General features: G+C 47.9%; 1 protein-coding gene across 2 annotated transcripts in view; it reads right to left on the minus strand.

Moving 5' to 3' along the window:
• The window catches only part of PTPRA (protein tyrosine phosphatase receptor type A), a 131,114-nt gene that overhangs the window by 16,643 nt on the left and 95,652 nt on the right, over positions 1–18,819 (minus strand). For both annotated transcript variants that reach the window (XM_050895857.1, XM_050895858.1), the window contains exons 4-8: positions 13,811–13,889; positions 13,016–13,378; positions 10,185–10,202; positions 3,028–3,112; positions 1,607–1,680 (exon numbers count right to left, since the gene is read on the minus strand). In XM_050895857.1, coding sequence (XP_050751814.1) covers positions 1,607–1,680; positions 3,028–3,112; positions 10,185–10,202; positions 13,016–13,378; positions 13,811–13,889 — 619 coding nt within the window. The remainder of the gene's footprint in view (positions 1–1,606; positions 1,681–3,027; positions 3,113–10,184; positions 10,203–13,015; positions 13,379–13,810; positions 13,890–18,819) is intronic.

An 18,819-nucleotide genomic window follows, 5' to 3' on the forward strand; every position in this document is an offset into this window, starting at 1 on the left:
ATAACTCCCAGGTGGACACAGCAAAGGTAGCTGTTGCTTGTGGTTCCTTAGTGAAGCCAAGAAAGGCCACCTGAGGGTTATACCAACACAACCGATGGTTTATGAAGTTCACGCTTTTGTTTATAGCAAGGTAAAATGGGTAGGGAAGGTCTTAGCTGCCAACGTGAAAAAAAAAGGTGCTGATTTTCAGTTAGTGCTTGTTCTGAAGCTGTTCGGTTTATGTGGAAGGAGCTCAGAAAAAGGATCTGAACTGAGTTTAAGTGGCGGTGGTTCCTCTTCAGCTGTTACTTTGGTGCCTAGATATGGATGGAGATGCCCAACTTCAGACCCTCAATGGGCAGCTCTGGCTCAAAGCCAGAAAACGAGACAAGCTCAGGGACAGAAGAGTTTAGACATTACAGCAGGCTTGCACAAGACTTTAAAATTGCATTTATGCATCTTTAAGAGGTCCAAAAAGGTTTTTATAAAGAAAAACAACGTATTCCCTGCTTTCTCTCAGAAATGTTAGTTTGGTGTCTACAGTTAGTGTGAAGATCTGAGTTTTAATCAGCTGTCATCCTAATTTAAAAAGGTAGAAGGATATTTAATTATTTCCCAAAGATGTGTTTTTTCAAAAAAGGTTCTTATTTGAGTCAAAGAGATATTGTGAAAACTCAAGAGGAACTGTGAGTAGTTCGGTGTTGGAAGTGATTGCCCATTTTAGTATTAACCACTTGAGGGCAAACATTTTGTTGTTGGAATGAAAGCTGGGAAATAAATTTTCGTTCTATAAAAGTTTGCCAAAATCATGGAAAACAGAGAAAGTTCAGAACAAGAAACAAAGAAAAATGTAAATGAAAAAATACTTCCCTACAAAAACATGAGGTAGGAGAACAAAGTCTGCCCAGTCCCCAAGCGCTGTCATCGCACCGGGCTCAGGCTGTGACAGTGTTGCATCCACTGGCTTTCCTGGACTTTTACAGAGGTCTGTCTTCTGGTGTATATATTTATATTATTCTGGTGTATCTATATTTATTCTGCTGTATAATATTTATATTATTCCCACCAGGAATAATATAAACACATCCTGAGGACCACCTTCATACATCCTTCCAAGACCATACTCAGACAGAACACAATCTTCATTTTCCTTTTTACACATTTCCAGCAAATCACCTCCTCAAACCAGTATTTGGCAAGTGTTTTCCCATTCCCATTTGAGCTGGCCAGGAAAAGATGCCACCGGGTATTACGTTGGCTACATGCCCGTCAAGTTGCACGTGTCTTTTTGCTGTGTTGGAAGGGGAAAGGCACTGCACGGTCAGCAGACCAACCTGGGTAGCTCTGCGCTGCCCAGAGAGCTGCCCTGGAGGGCATAAACCAGCCCTGCTTTTGCAACTTCAAGGGTTTTACGACATTTTTATAATTTTTACAATTTTTAGGAGAATTCCTGGTTATTTCACTAGCTAATTTTGGCGGATTCCAAGTGAGGGGGAAAAAACCCACCCTAAAATATTCCGTTGTTATTCTGAAGAATGTTTGCATTGACCTGTTTTGATCTGAACAAAGCTTATTCCTCCTGCGAGATGCATTTTTGCTCCCCGTGTTGCACCGACGCGGGCCTCACCTGCATCATCCGTCCGGCCGTTGGACAATCGAAAGGAGTTGGAGTGACTCCCTGCTTGCTTGTATTTCTTGAACCTACCGAAGACAAGGGAGCGGAGAACATCAGTAGATAGCCACCAAGAAGCCCAGGTTACTTTCTGGATGAGAGATGCAGCCATGAAGGGTGTTTTGCACTTTCTCATGGCTTCAGGAATTAGCTGGTGGGTCCAAGAGGCTACGGGACCTCTAAAATCCTGCCTACGGGTGTAACTTTTAACTGACCACATCTGGAACGGCTGCAGGAGACCAGAGCAAGGTGAAAGCCAGGAGGAGAAGCTTTAAGGCTGCTTTTTATGGAGAACACCCCAAGGAGTTCCTGCTCCACGGGCTGATTCAGCAAAGTACATAAACTCCAGGTTGATCCGTCCTTCTGCAGCAAAGCCCTTCTCCATGTGCTTTTAACTTGAAGCAGATGCTTACGCTCCGTTTGCCTGAAGTTACGGGTTTTGCTGAATCACCGGGCAGGCGGCGGCGAACAGAAACCCGTTTTTTAAGGGCTGGAAGCCAGGTGGGGAGGACTCAAACTCTGCTGCTGCCGCCGCCGAACTCCCGAGGCAAAACTCTCACCAGGTTCACCGCTGTGAGGGCAGGCCCAGAGCCAGGAGACGAAGGGAATTTTTCCACTGCTAAAGAAATTGGTTTTTCTTTTTTTTTTTCCAGTTATTTAATCACCAAAATGGTGAGTAAATTAAAATGTTGACTGCAGGTGAATAAACACCCTCTTCTAGCTGAGCAGATATGCACTCAGGAGCTGGGGATGCTCCATTTTGAACAGCCCAGATGCTTGGATTTTTTAAAAATGGACCTAAGGTGGCTTTTTTATGCTATAGTTCCAGGTACAGCATCACCTAACGCTCCCAACAAGCTCCGGTCGTACACCACCTCGCAGCACAAGATGCACAGGCACGACGTGCAGGTTTGGTACCCAAGGCAGAGCTCGGCTCTGGATTTTGGATCACGTTCGGTATCAAGATGGGAATCAAGGAATAACACACGCGGTTATACATGCAAAGGACTTTCTGGCTCGATCGGTGTGTTCAGCTTCCCTGGATTACTCAATCCAACACCCTTAGCCTCGCAAGGAAACCTTAGCTGCTTTTTAACGGCACTGATAGGACTTCAGTTTAATCTACGCTACTAAATATGACATTTTCAGTAGCAGAACAGGCATTACCCCACACGAGGATCAGCTTTACAGAGAAAGGAATAAGCATCATTTACTAGATAACCCCAAACATCATTTTCATTATCCTTACAGGTTTCTTTTTAAAACACCGGCTGTGTTAGCCTTTAGCTTAGGAAACAGCACAAAAGGCTTATTCCTGTTCATTCTGTAATTAATTTCTGTCAAACAAGGGAAGTCAGCATTAAAGCTTCTCTTACCTTAACATGTACAGCACAATAATAATAAATACTATGACTAGAAGGGAAGACAGGGCCACCATCACAGCTATAATCGGAGTCTCATCTGCAATAGGAAAAGAAAGGTGTGGTTATCAACATCGAAAAACATCCAGTGTCATCATTTAGCAGGGCAGAGCTCTACAATTTCTGCTTGCAAAATAATAATAATATTAATAATAATGATGATAATAATAAGTATTGAGTAAAGTTACGTTTCTCCAGTCTGACAGTGAAGACAGATACACAACCTGAGCGAGCACCACGTATCTCCGATACTCCGAGGTTACAATAAAACCTGTAACCACTATTCAGAGCTCCTCAACCTTCTCTAAGAGTTGTTCACTGTGAAATTGTGACCTTGCAGACGAAAACAGCGATTGAGAAGGTTGTGAGTGGGCTGTTTTAGGGGCTTCTTCTGCACAACTGAATGTGCCCATGGTGGCCCACCAGCCACCAGTAGAAGTTTGCTCTGTCACCTGGGGATCCACAAAGTCTTCTGCCTGAGACATAAAGATCCATACGGGAAGTTTCTAACAGGTCCATGAGTTTGGTATAACACGATAAGGAACGTTATATTAAAATAGGTGAAGACTGTGGCCTTTGTAAGATCCCACAGATACTACGTGTGTAAAACCGTCAGGATTTTGCTTCCAGTTCCTTGTCAAATAGGACAAGAGGGCAATGCTTCACGCTGCACCTGGGCTCTGAACACCTTCAGGCTGAGGTTTGCTGGAGAGGCTCAGGGCTACTGAGCTACTTATCATCTGTCTGGCTCATTGCAGAGAGGTGGCTCCTGCTGGGACTGCTTTTATAGAATCATAGAACAGTTTGTGTTGGAAGGGACCTCCAAAGCTCATCTAGCCCAACCCCCATTCTTTCCTCCCTGGAAATATTGAGTTTAGAGAGGAGGTGATGTTAGACAACCCATCGTGCATGCTCTGCACTGCAAGGCCACCAAGTATGAACTGATTTGGCTCGCTTTGTTGTTCACTCCCTTGCAGATGCTTCTCAAGGGCAGGCACCGCACAATTCCCTTGCAAACACACTTAGATTAGCCACGTCTGAAACATTCCCATCCTCTGGGACCCACCCATTTTTTGTTTTAAATAAGCTATTTGTAACTTGTCCCGGAGGTCAGTGAAACAGTGGTCAGCGCAAGCAAATTAGCCAGATGGGGTTGGAAGCCAAGCGACGCTAACCAGATAGGAAAATGGCCCTGAAGGGCATTTTTCCAGATAAATGTGGATGTCAGCGACGCCAGCTGGGGGTATTTCCATTTTTCACCAGCTTGCTCAATCCGTATGGGCCACCGCACCGTGTCTACACGCCTTGGCCCCCCGAGACTGCAGGGCACGACCCCCCCTTGACACCTTCTGTGCATCCATTTCCCTGCCAGGGCAGATTCCTGCTCCAGGTGTCTCAGCAATTTCAGCCAGGAGATTTTCTTAGGTGGGATTTATTTTGTCCATCTCTGACTATCGAGATACCAAGGGGCACTCTGGTTATATTTCTGCGTTTGTCCTTCTGTGGTCATGAGGTCTAGAAATGTTATTCCGACCAAAAGATATGATTTTTGTGTAATGATTTGAAGGCAATGACCTGGTATGGCAAATAAAAACATGAAACCCTCCCGGTGTTGCATGTCTTTTGTTCTTTCCATCTATTGTCCTCATGGGTCGGCATCTCCCCCAGCCCAGCAGCAAAAAGCCAAGGAATTTATGGGGAGGCATCTCTGTCTCCTGCACACTCGGTGGCTGCTTGAGCCTTACCATTATCCACCGTGATATCCACTTGCTTTCCAAAAGCAAGCCCAGAAAGGCAAAGCAACCACGGACCGTCTTAGCCCAACTACAGCGAGCCCTTGCCTCTCCTCTAATGTGCTTCTCGTTGAGACCTCCGACTGCAACCATCACCGCCATCCTGGCTGTAGGAGAGGAAGGCGAGCTGCCTTGCCAAAGCCCACGGCGCTATGCCCCCGCTATGCATCGTTGAACCACTTCTCTTGCCTCGGCTGGAGTTAAGCTCAGCCTAACTGGTGCCGAGCTGGGCAGGGGCCGCTGCGGCAGCGCCGGTTGGCAGGAGACGTGATTTATGGGCAGGGGTTTCGGCAGGGGTGCCTCTGGCAGCAGGATGCAGGGAGCCTGAGGGGTTGGTTTTTTTTTTTGCAGCCGTTCTTTCGACACATCTGGCTGGATGAGTTAGAGCTTTTCCACCACGGCCGCTAACTGCCGGCACGCTGCCCGGCCCACCCAGCAAACCCCGGGCAGGAAACACGCTGGAGAGTCCCCAGCCAGTCCCTCCTTCCCCAGCCAGCCCTGGCGAGTGGTGCCAACCCCCCTGCAGCTCCTGTCCTGCTCAAGCCTCAGCCCGGGGGTTTCATGCTTCCAATTCGCTTGGAGAAGGGACAAGGACTCAACCCTCTGCTTCCACAGACCTGCAGTGCTGGAGCACCCACCGCGGTCCAGAGCCTGGAAGGCATCGGGATGCTTAAATCTTGTCCTGGCACCTCTGAGGAGCCAGCAAACCATCTTCTGGTGCTCGAGATGACGTCTCCAACTGTAGGTAGAGGTGCTATATAGTGGTCTACAGGCTGTCCCCTATACATCACGCAGACCTGGGCGCAGCCACCCGGCAGAGAAGGAGAGGGCTGAGCAGCCCTCTTCGTTCATCGCTGTCAATGCCTGCCCACAAAACTTGAGTCAAACCGAGCAGACAAGAAACTACGGGATCATAAGCAAAAAAAAAGGAGGTAAAAGAAATGGAAGCAAAGACGTACGGTCAATATTTCTTAAATAAAACCCCCAGCACACGAGATGCAGAGCTCCCGGAAAAGCAAGTTCTGCAAAATGGTTGCAAAGGGGGAGCAGAGCAGAAGCAAGAGTTTAAATCCTATCTCTTAGATCCCAAGCAGAGTTTAAATCACAGGCCAGCTACGTCCCCTGCAAACATCACAAAGAGCCTGCAGGAGCAGATCCGTGATGCAACCTCTATCTGTTTTCTTGCAGTATTTCCTTCCTGGTTGTATTTGGGAGGTGGAAGAAGAAGCCACCCCAGACACCGCGGCTCAGGATAAACCAGTGAGTGTATTCACAGAACACCTTAAATTACTCCCTCGGGACCGTGTCGCACGCATGCACATGCTTTGCTCGGGAAAAGGCCAGACTGTCATCGTACGCCGCTCTGCACAGTGGTCCTCCGGCCCCATCTCCTACAAGGTGCTATCACAGCAGTGAGGAACGTTGGGAGAGGTATGCAACAAGCAGAGCAAGGCTTCAAAGCCAGAGGATCCTCCTGAGCTCCAGGTCTCTCCGCTGCTTTCTGTCCACCCTGGTGGGATATGGACGCATTATTTCAACCCATTCATAGGGAAACAGGAGAGGGTTTGTTGCCTTCTTTCTTCAAACCATGCCTGGATGGCTTTCTGGAAGGTAGGCATGGCTCTTTCTGTGCCCATGTGAACCTCACGAAGTTCAACAAGGCCAAGTGCAAGGTCCTGCACATGGGTCGGGGGAATGCCCAGTATCAGTACTGGGGGATGAAGGGATTGAGAGCAGCCCTGCAGAGAAAGACTTGAGATCCTGGTGGGTGAAAAACTGGACATGAGTCCAGCAACGTGTGCTCACAGCCCAGAAAGCCAACCGTATCCTGGGCTGCATCAAAAGAAGCGTGGCCAGCAGGTCAAAGGAGGTGATTCTGCCCTTCTGCTCTGCTCTCGTGAGACCCCACCTGCAGTACTGCCTTCAGCTCTGGGGTCCCCAGCTTAAGAAAGACATGACCTGTTGGAGCAGGTCCAGAGGAGGGCCACAAAAATCATCAGAGGGCTGGAGCACCTCTGCTATGAAGACAGGCTGAGAGAGCTGGGGTTGTTCAGCCTGGAGAAGAGAAGGCTCTGGGAAGACCTTCTAGCAGCCTTTCAGTACCTAAAAGGGGCTTATAAGAAAGATGGGGACAGACTTTTTAGTGGGGCCTGTTGCGATAGGAGAAGGGGCAACAGTTTTAAACTAAAAGAGGGTAGATTCAGACTGGACATAAGGAAGAAATTTTTTTACGATGAGGGTGGTGAAACACTGGCACAGGTTGCCCAGAGAGGTGGGAGATGCCCCAGCCCTGGAAACCTTCAAGGTCAGGTTGGAGGGGCTCTGAGCAACCTGATCTAGTTGAAGATGTCCCTGCTCATGGCAGGGGGGTTGGACGAGGTGACCTTTAACGGTCCCTTCCAACCCAAACCATGCTGTGATTCTATGGTGCAACCATCGGGCGATCCCTTCAGGAGGCGGCACACCAGGAGGCATTAGCATCTCTCCAGCCAAGGACCAGGGTTTTCTGCTTACTGAAATGACTGCTTTATCCACCATACCAACTCCAGGCACGGAGCAGGAGAAGGCAGGGCACTTCTCATCCACACTGCCCCACGGGGAAGGGATCTGTCTTGCTGATACATCCCCACAGCTGTCTCAGATGTGGAGCTTGAGCCTGAAGCACGGCATCAAGTCATAAATATTTGTGCAGCTTTACTCTCTTCCCCCTGGGGAAAGCAGGTAAGACTTTTCAGTGAGCCTGCCAAGGACACCTGGGTCAGCCTCTCCCTTCCAGGCTTACAAAGGATTAAACCATCTCTTGTAGCACAAAAAGAGCTTAAGGATGCCCTAAAAGGTCACGGTCACTAAAAGGGGATGGGGAAGGACTCGCAGAATCTGCCAGAGTTGAGTGCTGCTGGGAAAGGCAAACCACTAATTTCCATCAGTCTGACTTCACGAAAAATCCCCTTCTGACCCCAAATCAGAAGACCAGGGCAAGCAGAACCCCCTGCAAATGTTCTTCCACGCCACCCTGCTCAGCACCGATGCTCCAGCACAGGCAGCTCCATCACTCAACAGCCCCAAAGCTTGCAGAGGTCTCTTCTGCCGATGCTCTTTTGGGAGGGGGGGCGGAAATAAAAGGGCTACTTGCTTCCTGCAAGATTCATAAATAATAGCTGTCCAAGTGTACTTGGTGTCTGAGATGATACACCACTGGGGATGGTTTCACGTGATAGTATAAGTGCAAGCAACAAGAGGCAGAAGATTTTCACTAATCTGGATAAAAATCACTTCTCTGCTCCTCATCTTCAAAATAACCCTCAATCAACAAATTGTTAGGAAAGCTTTTAATTTTGGAATATCCTTGTGAAGGTTATTACTGTAACTTTCCTGATAAGAAAACTACCTATTTCTCCTCTTTCCAACGTTAGAGACTAAAAATCTTCCAGCGATTCCCAGGGGACACGCATCTGAAATGAGACAAGACACGTGTTCCCATGGCTCACCTCGCTGTAAACCATCGCTCAAAATCCTCCTGAGATTTAAAGAAAAACGCCGGCACAAGCTCAAAGGCCTTCAGCTCTGAGCAGAGCTTATCCTGTGCTGGTTAGTCCTGCAGCAGTCAATGTACCTGGATTTCATCTGCTACAGTTTCACAGGTCTGTCTAACCTTAAAAGGGTTTAGTGGCAAAGCACCCTTAATCTAGCGGAGACTCACTTTTTAAATGGAAAAGCCACACAAGCTGACGGGAGGCTGGCTCTTGCTGTAACCTGCATCAATTTTCTCCATGATGTGGTATATTCCATATATGATGTGATATATTCTACATACGATGCGATATATTCTATAGCGGTTAGGGGGTATAATTTGGGAAAGATGTACTTAGGTCAGAAAAACATACACGTTAGCTAATCCCGTGTCTAACTAATCCCGCATCTAACTAATCCCGCATCTAGATGCAAGAATAAATCAAAACAATTCTTTTCTGTGTCCTTCACACATCCAGAAACGATTAAAATATCAAAGAAGATTGTGTTCTGGAATAAATCAGAATAGAGGCACTGACTGCAACTCCACCATCTTAAAGCAGGAGAAAAATGACCCGCAGAGACAGAATTTAGTCCCTTTAGAGTCACTGGGAAGACAACACATCCCCAGCATGACCCAAGCCAAGTTTTACCAACAGCAGTACTTAATGTCAACAGCAGCCCCTCCACTTTTTGCTGTCACTGTTTTGCTCCCAGTGCTGCTTCTTGGTGGCAGGGAGCCAGGAATTGTGACCAACCCCCTACAATAATCCTCCAAGTCACAGGACTTGGAAAATATTAATTATTTTATTAGTATGAACGTTAATATTAGCAATACTAATATTGTTAGGAAGTCAGACTTTTTCTCATTTTTCGTTTCTTTGCTCCCAGGAGCAGGGATGAACGATGTCAGAGAGATTGCAAGATCAGACCTAAGCCATGCCAGATCCAAGGGAATTACACTGAGCATTTCTACAGCGGCGTAACCATTATTTTAAATGAATTCACTTGGACCTGCATCCCTTTTATTTCCTCTGCGCCGATGTGTGTTGACAGTAACAATCACAGAGCATCTTTCTTTTCCTTTATACCATCAGCGGGACGGTGTGAGCTTGGCACACCAAGCAGCAGAAAGCGGATTGCTGTGGAGTTTACAAAGCCGAAACGCCCATCAGAACAGTGATGAAAACACACAGAGGAAGCTCGTTTCTATAGGTAGCAACCAGACCAGCTGCACCTCCGCTCTACCCGCTCCTATGCTGCTAAAGCAACGAGTAATTGCAAATATTCTGGCAGCGATGCCAGTTCTCAGAACTAAGAGATGGAAAAATGCACCGAAGCGCTATTATATTACAAGAAATGGATTTGTGCTACTGCTTGCCAACAGAATTAAGAATAATAATAATTATTGACATCATTTGCAGAATGAGTCCGGATCAAATAGGGTAAGTCACAGTCAATAAAGACAATTCATAAGCAAAAAAAGAAGGAAATTTCCTGAATGGCTTCTTAGACTTTGGTCATTCGACTCTAGGGACGGTAATGCTAGTATTTTCAGAGCAGACATCAGGAACTCATCGTATCTAGCAGGACATGTACAAATTGGTACGGGATTGTTTATTTCTAAAAAGAAGAGCGCAACACAAATTAAGATATCAGTGTGTCACCAGCTCTTGTAAAGAGCCTGATAGGCTTTGTAAAAGCAATTTTGGAAGTGTGTCATAAGGAAAGCTATGTAATAGCAGAATACTTCTGGAAATGTTTTTACTGAGGGCTTGACTGAAGAGCAATGAAATATAAAATTCTTACCTCTTCTGTCAGAGTTACCTGCAGAAAAAGAAAACAAAAGTCTCTTAGCAACAAAGAAATATACATTTTAATAAGTCAGGAAGGATCAAAGACCAAGACAGTAACAAATTTAGTAACTCTCATCATCTTCTTGTAAATCTTTCCTTTAAAACACCAGCTACAAAGCCAGGATATTAAAACGAATTTCAGCCTTCACTTAGTAACAAGGAAAAAGGAACAAAAAGCAACTTTTTATCAGCAGAGCAGGGAGCTGAAGCCAAGCTATAACATCGATAAACACAACCTACCGCTTTTAATCGATAACAGTCTGTTTAAGCCTATAACCAGCAAGTCGCTGGTGTAATTCATTAGCACTTAAATATTAAGAGATAACACTCGTGCATAATTTTAAAAGAGGGGCTGAGCCAAGAGTTCAATTGAGAGCAGCTGGGCTCAGGGATGGGGAGGATGAGCATCCAAGGAAAGCCTCTACCCGCTGTTTTGGATGTCTCAGCTAGAGGAAGCCAGAAGAAACCCGTGCCAACAAGAGCACAGCCCAGCTCTCCTGCTGCAACGCTGCTGGCACAGGCATCCCACGCCCCTGTTCTACGTGTGAAGAGCTGCAGCACGGGGGCGAGGACAATCCTGGTAGGTTTGGAGAAGCAGGAGCTGCCTGTATGACATGGAATTCATACGGCGCCTTCTGCTCCTGTCCCTCTCGTGAGCACCACTTAGTTCTTCCATGACTGATATCCAAATTTCCTATTAAGATTAATGGCAAGGGCAGCCCTAAAACTAATTTTGCTCCTTGACAAATTACTTGAAATAAAGAAAGAATTGGGTTTGGTCATTTGTTCTTGGGACTGACATCAAGTGAGAAGCCACATCTGGCCTTGATGGCGCAATGGCCAATGTGTCATAGCATACACCAAGGGAGTTCACCAAAACCAGTAACCCAAGTCATTAAAAAAGTAGCAAAGACACAAAAATGATAAATTCAGTCCCCCACTAGCAGATATCATATTACAAAAACCAGATTTTACCAGTACTTAAGGCTTTTGCCTCCACCACTCCCATTCAAAGGCTACATTTATTCTAAACTTGCACCGCGCATGTATCTCGGTTACTCTGGACTCCTTCACTCTGCAAAAAAGCCTTGAGGATTCGTGTTTGAAAGGAAGCTGGATGAGCTCGGGGATGGCAGGACACTAAGGAAGTTGGGTTGCAAACTTCCTTCAGCCACCTCCCTTCCTATGTTGGTAGCAAAGACAACTTCACTGCAGCTTCACGGGCTGCGGTTTCCAAAGATGCCCAGAGGAAGAGGGCACACACATCTCACTGACGTGAAGAGGGGTTTAGTTACCCAACACCCAATATCCCCTGAGAAATTTATTCTTAAGGAATGTACACTTGACACCTCCCTGCATTAACTCCAGTATTAGCTTCTTTCAGTCTTTTCTGCCCCACCACCAAGTTACCCATCCTGTTTTTCCACTAAATCCTGCACTGCCAAGGCTTTCACTATAAGCTCTAGTGGGCACTGCTATGTAACTGTTGCAACTCAGAGGCACGTAGTATCAAAGGTGGGTCTCAAATGACGCAGCAATGGGCAAACCATGGCTGAAGAGTCATAAATCAGCTAAAATTTCTGGTCACCTCAGCCTCTTTTTGCCTGATTTTTGCTCTTAACCTACTTTGAGCAGCCAAACTACATTCTTAGGGGCCACTTTTATGATGTGCCAAGAGGGGAATGACAGCAGGATGGCAACAGAGACAACTCTTGCTCATCTAGACCTTTCAAAGATTAAAGTAGCCTAAGTAATGGGGGAAAAAATGATAATGTAAGCATAGATTACCAGAATGGTTTGGGTTGGAAGGGACCTTCAGAGATCATCTAGTCCAGGCCCCCTGCCATGGGCAGGGACATATTTCACTAGATCAGGTTGCTCAAAGCCCTGTCCAACCTGAACTTCAACACTTCCAGGGATGGGCATCTACCCCATCATCAGAAGGGCCAGAAAATGCAAGACCGAGACATCCAGCGCATGGAATACTCTGCTCAATAAGGTCTCACCGCATTGCTCCTGGCGCTTATCCCGGTGGAGAGAGAGCACCTTCAGATGGGTTATCAAATCATGTGCGGCTTGTGTCTGCAAGCGGTTTAGCAACCATCAGGTGGAGCATACAGATCACCCTACCAGATGGGCCAGCACCGTCCTACCGCATCATCCTTCATCCCCAGCGTGGCTAATTTGGGATAATGAGCCAACTTACCAGCTTTCTCCAGGAGCTGGATCTCACCCCCGGCTGGCCACCTCTAAGGTCTAAGCCTTACATCCTTTGGGACAGGGACTGTCTTGTTGTGTGTGTGCTTGTACCGTGCCAAAAAGCATGGCTTGAGCCCGTGGTGGCTACCACAACACAAATAAATGTAGCAACACTCTGGATAACCCAAGCTCTGCAGCTGAGGAGCAACCCGGAGTGATTTATTGCTATTGCCTACACAGGCCCATTACGGATCAACTTTTCAGCCAGCACCTGGGAGCCGTGCAGCACTAGCCCTGTTTCACACTCCAGAAACCACAAAAAGCGATGAAATTCATCTGTGACAAAAGTGGAACGAGATCCTAGGGTTTCTGGTGCCCCAGCACCTTGGCAAGAAGCCCAAACCTTCGGTAGGATTAATCTCTTCTGATCTGGTCAGTTCAGGGAGTTACACTGTTTCGTATCACCATGGAATTTGCCCCAAAGCGTCTTCTCATTCCCTTTTGTTCAGCAAAACAAAAGAAGAGCAAAGAAACAAACCCGGAGGCAGGGTGGCCTGGAGAAGAAGAGGTGGAGGAGATGCCTACCGTTGTGGGAAGCAGAAGAGGTCTCTTGCGTTGTCACCGTCGCACTGAAATTCCTCTCCATCGTCTCCGCTTCTGTGCTGGGGAGAGCGGTGCATGGAGCAGATGCCGTCACGCTGGGTAGCAGGGAGGTGGCTGGAGGCACGAGCACGGTTGTCCCCAGGGTGGAGGTGTTGAGGCTGACAGTGGTGGTGTTGGGGGAGATCCTGGTGGCTGTGGTTGTAGGTGGCTTTGACGCCATGGTAGAAACAGTCACTGGAGTGCTAACGTTGAGGCTGTTTGCACTTGTTGTAGTCCCATCCTCAGGACCTGCTGTAGGAGCTTTGGTGGGGCTCCTGGGGGAGGTGGGCACTGTCGTGGGTGGCTCTGCAAGAAGAGAAAGCACAAGGGAACCTCCATGAGATACCTTTCTGCAACACTGGCGGGTTTAGATGCTGGAGATTCGTGTGACTGTAACTACAAGGATAAAACAGCCAAAAAATCCCGAGTCCGGGACAGGGAATGCTTTGCACAGCACGCTGATGCACACCCTATAAAAGCAGGTAACTTGAATACATATTATGATATCAAGGAGGTACAAAGATTAGAGCCCCTGTAAGAGAGGATCAATATTTGCTGGAGGTAAAACCTGCAGGTCCCATTTATGAGCACCTGCAGCCCATCACCCTCTTCCCGACACTTCATATCACAGTTAAGCGGCGGGCAGAAGGGGTAAGTCACCGAGCATGTGAGCACTTACTCCTTTGATCCTAAAGGTGGTTTAGGGACAAAAGAGAGGAGACAACAAGCATAGTTTACCTGTTGTAACGTTGTTAGCACCTACGCTTATCAGGCCACTTCCGAGCAAAAGGAGAAAGAACCACAAATCCATGTTGACCTGGGGGAAGAGAGCAAAGAAAAATTATTTCAATTGTCATACAACATCAACCCAAAGTAATTCAAACTGGGGACACCGCTGCGCATCTTGCGCGTGTAGAGCTGGAAGGGAGGAGTGAACGTGTGGCTGGAGTCCCTGCGGGCATGTGGATGGGAAGGATTTAGTGATATGTTCATCCGTTCCCAACGGGAGGGTGCAGGGAGAGATCCCAGTCTGGTGGACCAGGACAGGTGACCAGAGATGAAGCAGGGAATGAGCAAACTGTGGGAGAGCACGAGAAGAACGAGCTATGAAGCTGAGCACCAAAGATAAGTACCTGGTCTTAAAGGAAATGAATAATGTGTTCATGTAACGGTCTGCAAATGAGCGTACTTTGAGCAAACTGAAACGCAATAAGTGTGAAGACCACGGCAAGGAGCCTTGATCCAAAATGCCCAGGAACCGGAGGCAGGGAAGGAGAGGTCAGCTCCTCCTGCGGGCAGCGCCCAGCAGATCCCTGCCGGCTCACTGAAGCCCCTGCCTGTTACTGGGTGAGGGCAGGACACCTGCATAAGGCCAGGCTCAGCTCCATTCAAACCCCATCAGATTCCCTGCACGTGCAGATGAAACAAATACTCATAAATAATAATCCAAGATCATCTGCAAGTGCAGGCTGCACATTTGTTGTACTGTACGTTTCTTCCCAGGAAATGTCCTGCAAAATTACAGGACGATGACATCAGTAAAGTCATTTCCCCTAGGCTTTCTCCCCCGGCCCTTTTAAATACAAGGTTTTTATGGTGATTTCTTTCCCCTGTAGACCTCAAAAAGCCCCTGAGAAATGGGTATCGTTATCTCCTCCCAAACAGATACAGATCCAGAGGCTCAGGCAAACGACAGCGAGATGTGAGACGTCATCATCCTGGCCAGAAGAGAGCCCAAAGCTGCCAAGCCCCAGACCAGCACACGGCCCCGGGGCCTCCCAAGGATGGGCCAGCATCTTGCATCTGCGATGAGCCCAGAGAGGGCTCGGAGACGGCTCTGCTATGTGCCATTGCCCGGCAGCTGCCGTACAACTCTCTCCGGTCCTTCAGGCTTTTGTCATGCGTCCAGTTGCATCTTCGGCATCTCCTGGGAGAAGGCTGCGAGATCTTGCCGCCAAGTCAACTCAACATGCTGCCAAGAAAGGGTTTTATTCCCGATACGCGGTCTAAGCCTCCCCCTCTTAAATGCATCTTGTGTTGTTTGTTCCTGTTCTATTTATTTAAATCTGCTTCAATCTAGACCCATCCCAAACTCTGGGCAAAAGGACAACACTGAAGTCATCAACGCGCTGGAAACGATATCAGAAATACAAGATCCTCCCCACCCCACCCGGGAGTATCCTCCCACCAGCACCACCCACTTACATGTTTTTCCTCCCCCCCGAAAGAAAACCTGGCAAAAACCGAACTTACTCAGTGACCAAAAGGTCAGACAAACCCTGAACCAGAAGGAAACCAAGCTCCAGAGATAAGAGCTTTCCTTCGGCTCCCTCCACGGCCAGTCCTGGGGCAGAGCTTTCTCCAAGGGGTCCCACTGGTGCAAGCAGCCAACTTTCCAGAGGGTTTCACCACCGGTTAAAATATCTGTCCGGATGAATTTGAACTGGTTCAATCCTCCTGCCACTGGCGAGAGCAGGACTGGTCCTGCAATGCCTCCCTGAGGCTCTGCTGCAGGGTGGGATGTCCGGAAAACCCGCAACTGATAGGGTTTCGATGGCACGCTCCACTCTTGGTGCTTGTTGAGGCCACTCAACAAGCAATCGCATTCTGGAGCTGAGATGGTCCTAAGCCAAAGAGATTTTCCACCCCTCCACTGTAGGAAAGGGAGCTCGTGTCCTCCCCGTGCTTAATTGCAATTGGGAAGCACACGAAGCTGTGCTGCCAGCAAGAATGAAAGCAACTCGCTGCAGGAGACAGATCCTTCGAGCATCCCACTGTGGAAAGCCACAGAAATAGGGTGCTCCTCGTGATCGGACCCACGTGCAAAGGCAGAAGGACCCTAAGTCCATGCTGAATCTCCAAACGAACGTAACGGCGGCACTGAGATGCTCCTGAAACCTCGCAGGGGCTGACGAAGGTACCAAGGTCTCTCCATTGCAATGGCTTCCCTCACTGGGAACCCATCACCACCGCAACAAGAAAACAGTAACAAGGGAAAGGGAAAGACTTGGTTCTTCTGCAAACACTACTAGGAAAAAAAGGTGACTGTTCACTGTGTTTTGATGAATATTTGTATAGAAACGCCATTCTCATAGGTGGATGTGGCTCCTTTCTTCTTCCCCCCGTCCCATTTTGAGAAACGAGAGTGCCCATTCATTTGGGATCCTGTTCATTTGGGATCCCATTCATTTGGGATCCTGTTCATTTGGAATTCCTGTTCATTTGGGTCCTGTTCATTTGGGATCCCATTCATTTGGGATCCTGTTCATTTGGAATTCCTGTTCATTTGGGGTCCTGTTCATTTGGGATCCCATTCATTTGGGATCCTGTTCATTTGGAATTCCTGTTCATTTGGGGTCCTGTTCATTTGGGATTCCCATTCATTTGGGATCCCATTCATCTGGGATCTCGTTCATTTGGGATTCCCCTCATTTGGGATCCTGTTCATTTGGGATTCCCACAGCTATGCCAGCGCTAGCTCTGCAGCAGCAGTTTGCCCCACGAGCAGACAAACCAGTTGCTAACGGGGACGATCCCACCACGTTGGCATCCTACCGGCTCCTCACACTGAGATCTTGCTCCTCAATGCCTGGCCCATAATTAACCGATCATTGGAAAACCATACAGATCTTAATCTCTTCCAAGCCTTTCTTCATGGCTTCAAGGATCTTTTTTGCTAGCTGCTCCAGCTCTTGCAGCACACCTCAAATACCAGGGGAATGACAATTTGTTCGTGGTCACTCAGCAAAGGGGTGGCAGAGCTGGGACTGGACCCCAAGGGACCCGGTTCCTCTCCCATCTGTGGTCCCGGGAGTCCTTTGGAGAAAGTTAAGGAAGGAACGACCGATGGGTCAGCCCATACTGACCCCGCACCCCCTCTCGAAGGCCAACAGCCATATGTCCCATTGGCCTCTGAAGCTCTTCTCCCCTATCCTCAACGTATTTTCCCTTGGTATCAAAAGCAGGACAAGGAGGGTGGGTGGAAAGAAGTAAAAGCTGTGAATCCTCTCTTCTTTCTGCCCTCCGTTACAGGGAAGTAACCCACGTACGATAAAAGAGCTTGGTTTTATTTCCACGACTGCGACTGCTATATGGACGAGAGCTACGGGCAATTCCTGGACCGGCCACGGGTACCGGCTGCAAAACCCCTTTGGGATGGTGGGATGATCATAGAATCATTTAGGTTGGAAAAGACCCTTAAGATCATCGAGTCCAACCATTGATGCAGGTCCCTCCTTCGCTGAGCCAGCAGAGCAGCTCCGATGCCCTGGGATTACATCAGTGGGCAGGCAGCTGCCTGCCTTTAAAACCCCCTTGATATTACATTTATCATGAATTACAATTACATTACAATGAACATACAAGTTCATTGATCCTTGAGCAGATTGCATTAGGAGGAGAGGGTTGGCAAGGGCAGAGAATACCCAAGTTCTCCAAGCCTTGCCCCATTTTCATGAAGAAAGCTGGATGCAGGCAGTCTGTGCGGATCCTGAGTTTTTATGGCTTTATTACTGTGAACATCAAAAGAAACAGGACGCCGGGCAGCCCTGAGAGCATCACGGCTTGCTGTGCAGATCATTACACAAAAATCCTGGGAGCTGCTCCCGTGACCGGCAATCAGCTGCCAGCGCCGCTTTATCACCTTAAAACCGGATCCAGAGCAGAGAGCAACCGAAAGAGCCCTGCGCAGGGGGAGGGCTGTGCCAGCCCAGCTCCCGGCTCCCAGCCCCTGCTATTAAACACTCCCTATTCCCAAACGCAGTATAAATAAATGCCAGCGGTACGCCGTTACCCGCTTCTTAACATAAAAGGCCTCGAGAGTCCTACCCCAAAGCTGGAGAAACCCGAGTCTCCCTTCCCCCTCAGCTGCCTCCCTGCTGGTTTCGGAAACAGAGAGGAAATACTTGTAATGTTATCAACATAAACACAGCTCTTGGCCGGCTGCAACATCCTGCGAGGTCTGCAGAAAAACACCCTGACGTCACGGCGCCGGCTCTGCCGAGGAGAAAGGAGCCGGCTTCGGCACCGCTGCCCCGGCGGGTTGGGATGCTCAGCATCGCGTCTTCATTTTAAACCTTCCTTTTTAAAAATCAGGGTTAGAAACCTGAATAATTGCTACTGGTGTTTCCAGCAATATTTTATATATTTTTTTTATATATATATTTTTTTTTTTTTTATATATATATTTTTTTATATATATATAGCGTGTATGCACTGCGCTCTCGCATACACTGCTCGGGAGCTTCCTATAGGAAAGGCTGGGTTTTAGGCTGCAGGACGTCTGTTTTAAAATAAGCGGATCTTGTCGAGATGATTGATGCGGGGCGGGGGGGGTGGGGGAGGAAATAATCTCTTTATAAAGTAATAAGTGGCTTAAAAATGGTCCTTGTGTGTGGTGCTGCTGTAGGGGGGTTTGAATGCCGGACCACCTCCCCGTGCTTCCAGAAAGCAAAGAATTAGTATTTAGCGCTGCAGAAACTGCCCAGATCCTACCCGGATACAGCCGTCCACAATCAAAGGCAGGATTTACCCCCACCTCTGACATATTCCTAATTCCTGGAAAATGAGGCAATCTTTTTCTATGTGCAAGCAGGAGACATGACCTGAATTCTATCCGGCTTTCCGGGACCCCAGTAACCACTGCTGCTATCAGTAGGATGCTAAAATGTAGTGGCTCAACTGAGACCACCCGACTGCCTTGTGCTGGCCCCAACCGCAGTGAAAAATAAAAAAAAAAAAGTTCATTT

Source organism: Gymnogyps californianus, chromosome 4 (assembly GCF_018139145.2).
Source record: "Gymnogyps californianus isolate 813 chromosome 4, ASM1813914v2, whole genome shotgun sequence".
Taxonomy (NCBI): domain Eukaryota; kingdom Metazoa; phylum Chordata; class Aves; order Accipitriformes; family Cathartidae; genus Gymnogyps; species Gymnogyps californianus.